The sequence below is a fragment of the Anomaloglossus baeobatrachus genome, chromosome 5 (genome assembly GCF_048569485.1).
Source record: "Anomaloglossus baeobatrachus isolate aAnoBae1 chromosome 5, aAnoBae1.hap1, whole genome shotgun sequence".
Taxonomy (NCBI): Eukaryota; Metazoa; Chordata; class Amphibia; order Anura; family Aromobatidae; genus Anomaloglossus; species Anomaloglossus baeobatrachus.
In genome coordinates this window covers 201,309,451-201,325,784 of record NC_134357.1, presented here as the reverse complement: position 1 = coordinate 201,325,784, position 16,334 = coordinate 201,309,451, and the positions used below count along the sequence as shown (strand labels likewise).

Here is a 16,334-nt window from a genome sequence, read left to right as displayed (position 1 = left end):
TTTTTAACCTGATTGTCAACTTAACAGAGCCAAAACAGACCCCATTACAGTCAGTGAGCTCCGTCTGGCGTGGATTTGTAAGTTTGTTGGGCAAATCATTTTGCTTGTTGAGTATTGGGAGCCTTGTCCACCCACCAATCTTTAGAGGAGCCAAGAATAAGACCCTGTAGATGTAGTGTAGGCTTTCATTTTTGCACAATAGCCAATCTACACCCTTGGCTCTCAACGCTGAATCTTTCATTCACTGGTCATAAAAGAGCATAACCTTTCCACTAGTTTACGTTTTGTCCTTATGTGACAGAACACTTTGCATGTCTTCCAGGAGCTGCATTGTTGCAGATTAATTCTGGAGATATTTTGGATAATATAAGCGCATTATCACAGCAGTAATGCTGATTATGTATTGTACCACATGTCATCTGAACAGGCTCCCTATAGCAGCATATTATCCACGAGGAAGCTCTCGCCAGTGAGACTGCTGTGCTATACAGGACTGGGCCACTTTATCAGCATGTACAGCGCTTTACATTGCTTCAATAACACCTTAATGCATTTTATGTGCCTAAGGCTAAGTTCACATTTCCGTTGTTTTGTATCAGTCACATGCGTCGCTTGACGCATGTGACTGATGCGCTGTTCAACGCTGTACAACGGATGACAAAGAACAGAATTCTTTGGCGGATTCCGTTGTGTGCGGGGGGCGGAGTTCGGGGGCAGAGCCGAGCGAGGGGCGGGGCCAGGTGCTGAGGATGTCAGTGGAAGTGCTGCGGTCTGCATGGCTGGGGACAGGTGAGTGTATCTGTGAGTGAGTGAGTGTGTGTATGTGCATGTATGTATGTATGTGTGTGCACATGCAAAGTGCGGGAGGGGGCGGAGCTGAGCGGGGGGCGGGGCCAGGCGCTGAGGATGTCAGTAGAAGTGCTGCGGTCTGCATGGCTGGGGACAGGTGAGTGTATGTGTGAGTGAGTGTGTGTATGTGCATGTATGTATGTGTGTGTGTGCACATGCAAAGTGCGGGAGGGGGCGGAGCTGAGCAGGGGGCAGGGCCAGACGAGGGTGTCAGTGGCAGTGCTTGTCTGCATGGCTGGGGACAGGTGTGTGTGTGTGTGTGTGTACATACATGTGCGGAGTGCGGGAGGGGGCGGGGCCGAGCGGGGAAGTGTCGGCCTCCCTGCACACGTAACCAGCCTAGGTAACAGCAAAGCACCCGATGTTTACCTTGGTTACCCGATATTTACCTTGGTTACGGGCCTACACCGCTTAGCGCTGGCTCCTTGCACCGTAACCAGGGTAAATATCGGGTAACCAACCAAAGCTGGTGACGTGTGCAGGGAGCTAGAGAGCATGCGCAGCGAAATCCGACGGATCTCGCTGCTCAAAAAACGTTACATGCTGCGTTCCCCCCGCCCGGCGGTCAGTCGTTCCACGACTGATCAGTCGGGCGGAGGGTGCAACGCAGCATCATCAGTCACAATCCGCTGCTCATACAAGTCTATGGGAGCAGCGGAATCCGCTAAACGGATTCCGCTGTTTACAAGAGCAGCGGATTGTGACTGATAGATTTTAGCGGAAATGTGAACTTAGCCTAAAGCCTTTATGAAAGGATTAGCTGCCTGATAACTACAAGGTGAAACTAATATTTAATTATTAACATATTTTAAGATAACACTACTTAGTATGCCCTGTTTTACAGGCTACATTCTCCTTAGTCAGCTGCAGTGATGTATAAACAGGTAAAGTGTTACTCCACCTTTGAACTACACACCCTTTGCTATTATTAATTTTTTGTTTTTGAGTTTATTTAAAAGAAAATTATTAACTTATAGTAAATTTTTAGACAGACTTCAATTTTGTGTTTTTACTGTCAGGTCTCAATTTTTTTTTATTTTTATTTTTTTTATTAATAAAAATGTGTCTTTTTTTTTTTCTTTTTTGATTTTAGTCTGGAGTACAGTGGTGACCTGAGTGTCACCATTACCAATCAGATGATAATTGTTTCAGTCTCACACTACAGAAAAAATAATCAAATTCTGTTTTGACCAATTTTAGAAAGGTCAGTTTTAAGTTGTGTTTCTTTGTAACCAAAACTGTGCTCTCTTACCTTGCTGTACTAACCAGAACTATCGGTTAGGGGGACATCCACTATGACGCCCAATTAGACTTGTGGATATAGATGTCCCATTAGGACAGCGTAATGCTGTGTCCACACAAACCTGCTAAAGTGTGCTATAAAATGAACATAATACACAGCAATACCCGAACAACACTGGCATGTATTAAAGAGAATTTGTCAGTAGTTTTTTGTTTTGTAAGCTGCATACAACAGGTTTACAGAGAATTCGGGGATGCTTGTCTTGTCAAGGTCAATCTCTTGTTTCTTTCCTATGTTTGTTTTTAAGCAGCAGGACTTATCATTGCTCAGACTACAATGTCATGTGCACGGCAGTCTGGCACGCAAACTCCTCTGACACCTAACCGTTATTGTACAATTTCTCTTGAGTGCCTGGTGTAGGTGGGGACAGCTCTCTCAGCTCTGCTACATGGCTAAATCTAAAAGTTATGATTGTGTCAGACCAGCTGCACCCAGTAATCTAAGTGATACCTCGTTGGACTCTACTCTCAGACGAGATGTCAAAAACCTGCTGACAATTCCCTTTGTGTTGTCATTTTTTTTAACTGTTTAAGGGTTGGGAAACAGTTACATGATAAAAAGAGTTGACATACTCTTCAGACTTCTTTGCGCAGCATATTAGTGCAGAGACAATGAGCTGTCATTAGGTGTACTCTATACTGAGAACGCTTCTATATCTGAAAGCCAGGAACTGTCAGAAGAAATAGTTACTTTCATCTGGTATCCAGGCTTTCAGTCTGGACGGCACCGGATCCGTTTTATTCCTCATTAAGGCTGCTTTCACACTACGTTTTTTCAACATGCGTCATGATGTTTTTTTAAAACAAAAACGGATCCAGTGCAAATGCGTTTTCATTTCAATGCATTTGCAATGGACTCGTATCAACATGCGTTCACATGCGTTTGCGTGCGTTATAGTGAGGATCCAGCGACTTGCAGTTTTCTAACTTTTTTCAAAAACGCTACTTGTAGCATTTTTGAGCTGCGTCCAAATACTGTTTTTCACTGGATCCTGACTATACTGCACGCAAACGCATGTGAACGCTGGCATGCTGATAGACAGGATCCTGCTTGCTCTACTGAGCATGCCCAGAAACCAGCCTGGCGTGATCAGTTTCTCTCCCCTTCCCTCTCTCTTTTCTCTCTCTCCCCCACCTGAGAGCGGCGGACGCTCGTAACCAAGGTAAATATCGGGTAACCAAGCAAAGCGCTACGCTTAGTTACCTGATGTTTACCTTGGTTATGTGTGCAGGGAGCGGGCAGCCCGGCTCCTAGCAGCTACGGACGCTCGTAACCAAGATAAATATCGGGTATACAAGCAAAGCACTTTGCTTAGTTACCCGATGTTTACCTTGGTTACCAGCGTCTGCAGCTGTTAGATGCCGGCTCCCAGTCTATCACGTTCAGTTCCCCTCACTACCGATCACATGACTTCAATGCCCGCCCATAAACTTCAAGTGGCAGGATCCTGCAAAATAACACATGTTTGCATGCGTTTTTCATTGTAAAAACAGGATCCACTTTTACAGCAAAAAAAACGTTCATGACGTATGTTAAAAAAAAGTGTGCAAGCAGCCTAATTTGTATTAGCGCCTGATTGTGGCCTGATGGCCTCGCGTTGCTTCCGGCGTGTGCTGGATCCGTCGAAAAATCTTCCGGCTGCCGGAAAGGACGCAGCATGCAGCGTTTTTTGACTGCAGCGAAAAAACAGACCGCACCGACTCCGATGCCATATGGCATGTTGTTTAATGGAAGCCTATGGGCGCTGGATGCGGCGTCATCCGTCATATGCCGGAAACCAACGATGGATCCGGTTTTTGTTTCTGAGCATGCCCAGACGTTGTGTAAATAGTCAGTCTCTCTCTTTCTCTCACTTTCACTCTCACTTTCACTCTCACTTTCACTCTCACTTTCCCGCTCACTCTCACGCTCACTTTCACGCTCACTCTCACGCTCTCTCTCTCTCCTTTATACTCACTGATCACGGGCTCGGCGCTGCACAGCTGTCACACTGCTCTGCCGGCTTCTCCTGCTTTTGAAAATGTCGACCGCTCATTATGCGACAGTGTCGGGACTTTACCTGACTCTTCGCGAATTGACCTGGTACGGTGGCAATTGGGGTAATAAGGAGTTAATGGCAGCCCATAGCTTCCAATAAGTCCTAGCTTAGAGATGGCAGGTGTCTGAGACACCCCCCCTATCACTAAACTGTAGTAAAAGTAAATAAACACAAGCACCGAAAAATCTTTTATTTCACATAAAAGACAAAAAAAACCACCCTTTCACCATTTTATTAATACCCGAATACCCCTTGAGGTCCAACTGAGGTACCACGATGCTTTCAGCTCTGCTACATCGGAAGCTGACAGGAGCTCCTGTAGAACACCGCTGCTCGCTGTGAGCTCCACGGAGCAACTGAAGTGAGTCGCACTGTCTGCGGTGTTGTCACTCAAGTAGTGCCGGTTTGTGTGCGGTGATGATGGGGGCAGTAGTGCCTGCATGTTTGCGGTGATGATGGGGTGGTAGTGCCTGCGTGTGTGCGGTGATGATGGGAGCGGTAGTACCTGCGTGTGTGCAGGGATGATGAGGGCGGTAGTGCTGGTGTGTGCGGTAATGATGGGGGTGGTAGTGCCTGCGTGTGTGCGGTGATGATGGGGGTGGTAGTGCCTGCGTGTGTGCGGTGATAATGGAGGCTCGCTCTCTCTCTCTTTGGCGTGAAAAAAAAAAAAAGATCTGTTTTTTTTTTTTTTTTTTGCTGGATCCATCGCATCAGTTTTTACACAATCTGCGACGGATCCGTTGCATCGGGCACAAACTGGATTGTGTCCGATGGCAAAAAACGGATGGATGTGTGGAACTTGCCTAACCCAGCGAGTGACTGCAAAGTAGGATGCAGGAACAGCTCCTTATCCCAGATCATAATCTGGGATCCCACATTGAATGTTCCAGTACTTCCAATGTCTAGAAGGGATCATGTTGTGTTTAATAGATGCATGTCTCGCCTCTGGAACTTACAAGTATCTCAAGAAAGTTTCCCAACCCTATCCTGACAGGTGGGGTGACTGCAGCATCCAGACTAAGGCCTTGTGCGCACTAGGCGTTTTTGCCGTGTTTTTAGCGGCGTTTTTTACCGCGTTTTTGTGCTGAAAATGCAGTGACATTGCTTCCCCAGCAATGTCAATGGGTTTTCATAAGTGCTGTCCGCACACAGCGTTTTTTTTAGCTGCGTTTTTGTGGTGACCACAAAAACGCAGCATGTCAATTATTTCTGCGTTTTTCACTGCGTTTTTCACCCATTGAATTCAATGAGATGTTAAAAACGCAATGAAAAACGCATATAGCCGCGTTTCTATGACTAAAAACGCAGCTATAAACGCAAGGGGTGGGTACTACAGTGACGTGTACAGGAAGAGGATTCCTTCTGTTGGTAAACACAGAAGCATGAATCCTCCCGGTACCGTCACCGCTGCCTCCACCTCCCGTCCTGTGCATGTCAGCTCCGTGCGGCGCCATGTCTGGGCGGGAGGTGGAGGCAGCGGCGAAAACCAAAGTGAACAGTAGAAAAAAAAAAATGTCATATATACTTACCTGTCTGCAGGGTCCCGGTGCCATGCCCGCTCCCAGCTCCTCCCGGTCCCGTCGCTCTGGCTGTGTGCAGTCTCCCCGGGGCAGGACCTTGCTTGCAGGACCTGGCGGTGGATCACCTGATGCAGTCACCTCACGCATCAGCTGATCGTAGTCTCGCCGGCTTTTTCGCGCCCGGCCGGCTATCAGCTGATCCTGCCGTCAGGGGACTTCATCAGCTAATTACCGGCAGCTCCTGCTGCGATCGGACGGGATCAGACTCCTGTCCAATCGATCGCTCCAGGAGCTGCCGGTAATCAGCACAGCACATAAGTGAGTATTGTTTTTTTTTTTTTTTTTCTACTGATGCATCAGCTGATTGTATAACCGGCTTTTATACAATCAGCTGATGTGTGATGGGATTCACGTAGTTTAACCTGACATCATCTGATCGCTTTGCCTTCCAGCAAACCGATCAGATGATATTGGATCCTGATTGGACGGCGCGGGACCCTGACCCAGGATTACTGCGGAGGGGGGTTTATTTCAATAAAGATGGAGTCACTAATTGTGTTGTGTTTTATTTCTAATAAAAATATTTTTCTGTGTGTTGTGGTTTTTTTTTATCATTACTAGAAATTCATGGTGGCCATGTCTAATATTGGCGTGACACCATGAATTTCGGGCTTAGTGCTAGCTGATAATATACAGCTAGCCCTAACTCCATTATTACCCGGCTAGCCACCCGGCTTCAGGGCAGCTGGAAGAGTTGGATACAGCGCCAGAAGATGGCGCTTCTATGAAAGCGCCATTTTCTGGGGTGACTGCGGACTGCAATTCGCAGTGGGGGTGCCCAGAAAGCATGGGCACCCTGCACTGTGGATTCCAATCCCCAGCTGCCTAGTTGTACCCGGCTGGACTCAAAAATTAGGCGAAGCCCACGTTATTTTTTTTTTTTTAATTATTTCATGAAATAATTAAAAAAAAAAAGGGCTTCTCTATATTTTTGGTTCCCAGCCGGGTACAAATAGGCAGCTGGGGGTTGGGGGCAGCCCGTACCTGCCTGCTGTACCCGGCTAGCATACAAAAATATGGCGAAGCCCATGTCATTTTTTTTTTCTTTTTGGGCAAAAAACTGCATACAGTCCTGGATGGAGGATGCTGAGCCTTGTAGTTCTGCAGCTGCTGTCTGCTCTCCTGCATACACTAGTGAATGGAGGATGCTGAGCCTTGTAGTTCTGCAGCTGCTGTCTGCTCTCCTGCATACACTAGTGAATGGAGGATGCTGAGACTTGTAGTTCTGCAGCTGTTGTCTGCTCTCCTGCATACACTAGTGAATGGAGGATGCTGAGACTTGTAGTTCTGCAGCTGCTGTCTGCTCTCCTGCATACACTAGTGAATGGAGGATGCTGAGACTTGTAGTTCTGCAGCTGCTGTCTGCTCTCCTGCATACACTAGTGAATGGAGGATGCTGAGACTTGTAGTTCTGCAGCTGCTGTCTGCTCTCCTGCATACACTAGTGAATGGAGGATGCTGAGACTTGTAGTTCTGCAGCTGCTGTCTGCTCTCCTGCATACACTAGTTCTGCAGCTGTCTGCTCTCCTGCATACAATGAACATTTTGAAGAAGGAAATGACATCAGACCTTTTTTTTTTTTTCATCAACAATCTTTAATGGCATTGTGCACTGATTAAAAACGCAGTGAGCAAAAACGCAGCAAAAAACGCACCAAATCGCGGCAAAAACGCATGCGTTTTTGCCGCGTTTTTTAGCCGCGGGTGCGGTTTTTTAGACAAAAACGCACATAAAAACGCAGCGTGAAAAAAACGCCTAGTGCGCACATACCCTAAGGCTGTGTGCGCACGTTGCTTTATTTTCATGCGTTTACGCAGTGTTTTAAACTACAGCGTAAATGCATGCGTTCTGCGTCCCCAGCAAAGTCTATGAGAATTAAGGAAATTCCATGTGCACGTTGCTTTTTTAAACACAGCGTTTTGGATGCTTGAGCATACTTGTCATTTTTACATAAGATAATTAGGAAAGCTGTTCACATAGTTTTCAGGACTCCCACAGAAGTTAAACTAAAGAGTGCAGCAGAAGTACACTGTGTGCCCTAACATGAATGCTAGCATTGAATATTTGAAACTTAGGGGTTGTCCAGTACTAGGACAACCCCTTCTCGTTTACCATGTTAGCCCCTGTTCAAATAAAACGGCTTATACTTCTGTTCCAGAGGTGCCAGCACTCGCTCTCCCGGGACTGACATGAGGTTGTCATGTCATGCGAGCCCTGTACCCAATCAGTACTCCTGTGAACGCCAGATTCAGCATCAATATCAAATCAAGAAAAAAAACCCGATAAATTTAGCTCACTGCTTAATCAAACCAAATGGACATCCTTAAAAATCTTGCATACAGATGGTAGTGAGGGATTTGCAAGTGCATCTCTATAAATTAGAATATCATCAAAAAGTTAATTTTTCAGTAATTCAATACAAAAAGGAAACACATATATTATATAGAGTCATTACACACACACTGATCTATTTCAAGTGTTTATTTCTGTTAATGTTGATGATTATGGCTTACAGCCAATGAAAACCCAAAAGTAATTATCTCAGAAAATTAGAATATTATGTAAGACTTAGAAATGTTGAAAAGTATGTACAGTAAATGCATTCAATACTTGGTCGGGGCTCCTTATGCATGAATTACTGCATTAATGTGGCGTGGCATGGAGGCGATCAGCCTGTGGCCCTGCTGAGTTGTTATGGAAGCCCAGGTTGCTTTGATAGCAGCCCTCAGCTTGTCTGCATTGTTAGGTCTGGTGTCTTGACAGTACATAGATTCTCTATGGGGTTTAGGTCAGGCGAGTTTGCTGGTCATTGAAGCACAGTGATACTGTGGTTACTAATCCAGGTATTGGTACTTTTGGCAGTGTGGACAGGTGCCAAGTGCTGCTGGAAAATGAAATTTGCCTCTCCAATAAGCTTGTCAGCAAAGGGAAGAATGAAGTGTTCTAAAATTTCCTGGTAGATGGCCATGCTGACTTTGGTTTTGATAAAACCCAGGGACCTACACCAGCAGATGACATGGAGCCCCAAACCACGACTGATTGTGGAAACGTCACACTAGACCTCAAGCAGCTTGGATTGTGGCCTTTCCACTCTTCCTCCAGACTGGGACTTTGATTTCCAAATGAAATGCAAAATTTACTTTCATCTGAAAACAACACCTTGGACCATTAAGCAACAGCCCAGTTATCCCAGTTGCTTGTGCACATTTTTCTACCACACTTTTTCCTTCCACTCAACTTTCCATTAATATGCTTGGATACAGCGCTCTGTGAACAGCCAGCTTCTTTAGCAATGACCTTTTGTGGCTTACCCTCCTTGTGGAGTGTGTTAATGACTGTTTTCTGGACACCTGTCAAGTCAGCAGTCTTCCCCATGATGGTGAAGCCTACCGAACCAGACTAAGGGAAAATTTTAAACACTAGGAAGCCTTTGCAGATGTTTTGTGGTAATTATTCAAATATTCTGAGATAATGACTTTTGGGTTTTCATTGGCTGTAAGCCACAATCATCAACATTAACAGAAATAATCACTTGAAGTAGATCACTCTGTTTTGTAATGACTTTATATACTCGTAATATGTGTTTTTCCCTTTTTATATTGAATTACTGAAATAAATTCTTTTTGATGATATTCTAATTTGTACATCGGGCTGGCTTCTAAGTCAAACAGCTTCAAATAGTTTATGGATGGACCAAACAAAAAAGGTTAAAACATTACTTTTATAGCTGAGAGTTTTTTCAACCCGAAACATGTAAGGCTCCTTTTAACATTGCGTTTTTCCCTACGTCCACAGGTCCCGTCGGAGCATCCGTCCGAATCGCCCCTCCCCCACTCAGCGTGTTCCGGATGCATGTACATCGCTAACGCAGTGCGCTCCATTACAGTGAATGGCCCTGCCGGGCGCATGCGTCCGGAATACGCTTTGCAGAGTGGGGGAGGGGCGGTTCGGACGGATGCTCCGACGGGACCTGTGGACGTAGGGAAAAACGCAATGTGAAAGGAGCCTTAGCCAAGGGATAGCAGTTTTTTGGGTTTTTTTTGTGTAGCTGTGCACATATTCTGTGTTTTTGCTTTTCTCAGGATCTAAATTTCATGCTATTACTAGTTATATATCACCTTTTTCTGTTTGATGTAGACTTTTTTGAAACCATCAATATCTGCATGGAGTCTGTATGTTCTCCCCGTGCTTGCGTGGGTTTCCTCCCACACTCCAAAGACATACAGATAGGGACTCTAGATTGTGAGCCCAAATGGGGACAGTGTTGCAAATGTATGTAAAGTGCTGTGGAATTAATAGCACTATATAAATGAATACATATTATATTATCTAATGCTTGGAGAACCCCTTTAACTGCTCGCATAGTACATTACATAATGTTGTACTTTCAAACTATTTTTGGTCAAAATCTGTTTTTATAAGTCTGGACCCCATGTAACTGAAACTGATAGAAGACCCCCTCCCCCAGCATTTAGCCTTTTAAACAACGTATACCTAAATTTTTTGTAAACTGTTGAAAGTAATCCTCACCGAAGATGTTTTCTCATTGCCTCCTTATTTTTTTACTTGAACTTTACCTTATTTCATTACATATCACTTAAGTGACTTGATTTGTTAGTTCCCATATTTTGTCTGAGTGCCATTTGCACAGTTTCTATTTCCAGTGCTCACGTTTCACCCTGTGCTGTGGACACAGTTGCTCAAGATGTGAAGTTCCAGCTCACAGGAGAAAGTCTCTGTGATTCATCCACTGTTACGCCCTGCAAGAGTCCGCCTACTCCATGACTTCCAAGCAGAAGCGAGTACAGGGGTTAGCTGCAGGCTTCAGGGCTCTTGCTGCTTAGTGTACATCAGTGACTTTTAGCCATTGTCACAGTACTTTTGGGATTTTTACCTGTGTCCTTACGGACAATATTAGAATATATCTAATAATCCTGGAGAGAGTGGCACCCTGACTTTATCCTCTCATCACTAATAGTTTGTTGATCATGTGTGTGGCTTGTTTGTGTGTTGTTGTTTTTGTTTTTTTAAATTACCTCATTTGTGTCTGTAAATTTGAGCAATGTGCATCCACTAATTGTGACTGATCCCTAATTTTTTGAGAAACTTTTTCGTTCAAAATCCTTAATGCTGCGATAACTCTGCAATGATGACACCGCAGGTAAGTACTTATGCTTTGGAAGATTATTATTATTATTATTATTATTTATTAATTATTATAGCACCATTTATTTCATGGCGCTTTACTTGTAAAATGGGGTATACATAATAGGGACAAGTACAGTAATCAAACGATACAAGGCACAGATAGGTACAGGAGGAGCGAGAACCCTGACCACAAGGGCTCACAGTCTACAAGATGTATATATGTTATTGTACCAGCAAAGGTGTCCGCAGGCTGTAAGGACTACCTTGATCACAATTACTTCAGTTTCATATCGATTTGTGTTACTTGTTTTCTGAAGATATTTGTTACTATTTCTTTTTATCACTTTGTTTATATATGGTTTTGGATGCCCTATTTTACCTTAGATTTGTATAACCGAAAACCCCCCCAGAATTCTCACTTTTTTAGTGATGCACTAAAATGGAATTGTAAAAATTCTGTATGTGTGTTATGCTGTATAGCGCCAGCGCCCTTGACCCTGCACTCTCGGTCCCCTGTCCCCCTGTATAGCAATCATCATGTTGCGCTGTCCTCTGCTCACCTCCATTGCCATCCATGTGTCATGTGGTCCTTAAGGGTACTTTACACACAATGATATCGCTAACGATATATCGTCGGTGTCACGGTGTTTGTGACGCACATCCGGCGCCGTTAGCGATATCGTTGTGTGTGTGACTAAAAGGAGCAACGATTAACGATCGCAAAAACATAAATCGATCGTTGACGCGTCGCTCCTTTTCATAATATCGTTGATGGTGCATGCCGCTGGTTCATTGTTCCTGCGGCATCACACATCTCTATGTGTTGCACCGCAGGAACGACGAACATCTTACCTGCGTCCACCGGCAATGAGGAAGGAAGGAAGTGGGCGGCATGTTCCGGCCGCTCATCTCCGCCCCTCCTCTGCTATTGGGCTGTTGCTTAGTGACGCCGCTGTGACTCCGAACGAACCGCCCCCTTAAAGGAGAGATTATTTGGTGTCTCCAGCGACGTCGCTAAGCAGGTATGTGCGTGTGACGCTGCCGTAGCGATATTGTTCGCTACAGCAGCGATCACCCCATGACGAAACAGCGACGTGGGCAGGTGCTATCGCGCACGACATCGCTAGCTATCGCTAGCGATGTCGCACCGTGTAAAGCACCCTTTAGTCCTCTGCAGTCCCTCATGGCCATCCTCGTGCCTTGTGCTCCTCTTCTCACCTGCATTGCCATCCATGTGTCATGTGGTCCTGTGCACTCTTGCACGGCCATCCTTGTGCAGTGTGACCCTCTGCTCACCTGCATGGACACCCATGTATCATTTGGTCCCCTGCATTGCTCCTTTCCCTGGCTTGCCCCTGAACTCCCCCGTTCACCTGCATTGCCATCCATGTGTCATTTGGTCCTTTGTCCTCTGCAGTCCCTCGTGGCCATCCTCGTGCTCCTCTACTCAACTGCATTGCCATCCATGTGTCGTGTGGTCGTCTGCATTGCTGCTTTCCCCGGCTCGCCCCTGAACTCCCCCCTTCACCACCCACATGTGTGTCGGTTCCCAGCTCCTGACAAGGTCCCATGCCCTGCGCACACCATCCGGGTCTTCCGTGTCTCCAGCCTAGGGCACGAGTGCTTTGTGTCCCTTTTTAAGAGGAAACCGGTGCACTTAGCAAAGGTGTCCACAGGCTATTGTTAGGAAGCACCAGGTACTTACGCCCCCTCCTGTTGGGAGGGGACAGACCTGTCATTAGGATTTGATCCTACTACCTGTTTATTTGGTCCAGCCTGTCTACTCTGGTCTGCCTGTAATAATATGTAGAACAGGTTTTCAGCTCACCCGGTTGCTGGATCACCTGGTTCCTCATTCAGGGACGGTGCAAGGAGGTGGACTCCATGTTCATGGAACCAAGTTGCAAGGTAGTTTGAAATTTTTTTTTTTCCAGCATCAAGTCAAAGTGTGAAATTGTTTAAAATTCCATTTTATTTCAAATTCAATAAAACTAACACTCGGTTAGGTGGACATCCATATTAAAAAAAACGTCTTACGCGTTTCGAGCCTGGAGTGGCTCTTAATCCTAGACATATAATGCCCGAATAACTCACAATAAATGCAGATACAAATGATCACTCCCCCGGTAAGGGGGAATTTTAAACTATTTCACACTTGAATGCTGTAAAAAAATTTTTTTTCAAACTACTCTGGTCTGCCTGTACCCAACACCAGTCCTGTATATAACGAGCTCTGATTCTGTTGTCTTCCCTGTCTTTGTCTTTGTACCTGTCCTGTCTATGCCTGTCTGTACCTTGGTGCCAGCTTGTATTCTACCCCTGTGTCCATACCCACCTGCACCTGTCATCTTGTCTGCCTCAGCCGTCCTGGCTGCACCTGTCTGATGACCTGTACCCTGATGTCCGGAGTTCCTCCTGATGATCTGTGTCCGATGTCCGGTCTCCCTCCTGATGTTCCATACCTGAATTTTAAACCTGATGTTTGAAGTCCTGAACCTGTTTTCTGGTAACCAGAGTCCCTCCTGAGGGCCTGTGCCTGATGACCTCTACCTGTGCACCTGTTTCCCGTCCAGTTTGTGTTCCTATTTCTGCCCTGTTTTTCCTGCCATTGCCCATCCTGTCTGTGACCATAACCCTGTCCTGTAGTCACCCAGCTCCACTCAGAAGCCACAGTCCCGGGGCATCACTCTAGGAGTGGCACCTGGCATCTCCTCGGTATGCGCTTGGTCAAGCCCATCCCACGTCATGGTAAGCCCGGCACCCCTCTGGGGTCTGATGGGTCCACTGCCACTCGCCGCCTCATCACATGATGTCACCTATACCTGTGACGCTGTTACCTATTACCGATCACCTTCAATTTTCACAAGCGTAACGAATTCTAATTGATATAGTAAGTTGATCTGCAGCATTTCAACCCTCTCCGCACAGGATGATGCATAACGCTGTTTTTCAGCCAAATTAATTTAGAGATGAAAATAGTTGAACTTAAAGTGATTCTGTCAGCTGGTTTCTGCTGTTTTGTGAAGATAGCATGCTGTAAGTGTTAACAGAGAATTCAGCCCTGCGTCTCATATCACAAAGTTTATTTTTTGTTTTCCTGCAATATTAGTTTAAGCCTCTTAGGTTTATCATTAGTGAAACTGAGGAGGGCATGAGCTGTAGTCCAACTCCGCCCCCTTCTGTGATTAGCAGCTTCTGTCTATGTAAATGTACACTGAAAGCCTGGTTTGTGTGGGAACAGCCCTCTCAACACTGCTACATGCCAAAATCTAAAATCTTGGATTGTGTCAAAACGGCTGCACCCAGTAATGTATATTGTTGGAATCAGGGCCTCTTTACCTACATCATGCTACTGTCAGGTGAGGTTGCAAAAACCTGCTGACCTATTGCTGACCTTTGGCTGGAGTCACACTTGCGATTAACTCGCACGAGTGCAATGCGAGAAAATCTCGCATTGCACTCGGACCAATGTTAATCAATGAGGCAGCTCCGATCTGCTATTTTTTTCTCAGTCCAAATCGGACTGAGAAAAAAATCGCAGCATGCTGCATTTTGGTGAGTTTCACGTACGAGTCACTCCAATGAAAGTCTATGGGTGCGTGAAAAAAACGGATGTCACACGGATGGCACACACACCATCCTAGTGACATGCGTTTTTCTAAATACATTTATCGCATGTTGCAGAAAACACTGGAAGTGAGTGAGGTCTGTCGATGTCGGTCTCTCTCTCTCTGTCGGTCTATCCCTCTCCCACCTCTCTCATGCTCACTGATCCCCGATCACCAGCGCGGCGCTGCACGGCTGTCACAAAGCTCCGGCGGCTTCTCTTTTGAAAAAGCCGGCCGCTCATTATTCCATCTACTATTCACTTCTTTCCCCGCCCCCCGGCGCCTATGATTGGTTGCAGTCAGACACGCCCCCACATTGAGTGACAGCTGTCTCACTGCAACCAATCATAGCCGCCGGTGGGTGGGTCTATATCGTGCAGTAAATTAAATAAATAAAAAAAACTGCGTGCGGTCCCCCCAATTTTCATACCAGCCAGGGAAAAGCCACACGGCTGAAGGCTGGTATTCTCAGGATAGGGAACGCCACGTTATGGGGAGCCCCCCACCCTAACAATATCAGCCAGCAGCCGGCCGGAATTGCCGCATCCATTAGATGCGACAGTCCCGGGACTATACCCGGCTCATCTCGAATTGCCTTGGTGCAGTGGCAATCGAGGTAATAAGGAGTTAATCATGACCGGCGTCTCCCCGAGATAACATCCATGATTAACCTTTAAGATAAAGAAAATAAAGACATACACCCAAAAATCCTTTATTTGAAATAAATGATAAAAAAACAACACCCTCTTTCACCACTTTAATAAACCCCCAAATAGCCCTCCATGTTCGACGTAATCCACAGAGGTCCCATGACGCTTTCAGCTCTGCTACATCAGAAGCTGACAGAGAGCGGCCACAGACCACGACCGCTCTCTGTGAGCTCCCTGCAGAGACTGAAGTGAGTCGCGCTATCAGCGATGACGTCACTCAGGTTACCCGCGGCCAGTCCACAGATCACAGCGGGAGGACTTCTGCTGTGGCCACGGGTAACCTCAGTGACTGCACCGCTGATAGCGCAGATCACTTAAGTCACTCAGGGGATTTGCGGTCACCGGTGAGACCTTCACCGGTGGCTGAAAATCAGGCCATGACACACAGACAGAGCCGTGGGATGACAATGAAGTCGGGTGAAGTTCATCCGACTTCATTCTAATCCCGCGGCTCTGTCTGTGTCTGCTGTCAGCGGCCATGTAGCAGAGCTGAATGGCAGATGACATAGCTGCTGAGAATAAAAACGGATCCCATACGGGTCACACACGGATTGCACATGGACTGGATGGAGAAAAATCACAGAATCGCTTTGCTATTGCATTGCACACTGATCAACACTCGGACAGAGCTCATGATACTTTCTAGCATGAGACTCGGTCCGATTTTACACTCGCAAGTGTGATTCCAGCCTTTAACAAATTTTATGATCCTGAAAATGAATATGGTGCTTAAAGGGAACCTGTCAGGTGCAGCATGCACCCAGAACCACAAGCAGTTCTGGGTGCATATTGCTAATCCTTGGCTAACAGTCCCTGTATACACTAGCATAGATAAAGAGATCTTTAGAAAAAGTATTTCTAAAGATCTTTTATCATATGCTAATGAGCAAGGGGACTAGTCCCAAGGGTGTTTGTATCCCCCGATTAGTCCGCCCTCTTATCATTTTAGCATGCCCACAGGAGCGTGCTAACATGGTATTCAATGCAGCACCACCAGCGGTGCCGCGCGTACCTGTGTTCGCTGTCAACGTGCTTCTGAATGTTGGGCATTTCCAGTCATGCGTAGTAGACCTCTCTGAAGCCGGAACGCGTACACCT

General features: G+C 46.1%; 1 protein-coding gene across 2 annotated transcripts in view; it reads left to right on the top strand.

Annotated features, from left to right (window-relative positions):
• The window catches only part of SAMD8 (sterile alpha motif domain containing 8), a 231,887-nt gene that overhangs the window by 47,475 nt on the left and 168,078 nt on the right, over nt 1–16,334 (top strand). Inside the window, exon 1 of one of the 2 annotated variants that reach the window (XM_075349094.1) lies at nt 10,669–10,931. The exons of the other annotated variant lie outside the window; for it this stretch is intronic. Coding sequence (XP_075205209.1) covers nt 10,917–10,931 — 15 coding nt within the window. The 5' untranslated portion in view covers nt 10,669–10,916. Of the gene's footprint in view, nt 1–10,668; nt 10,932–16,334 lie in introns of those variants that run through there. 2 annotated transcript variants of the gene reach the window in all.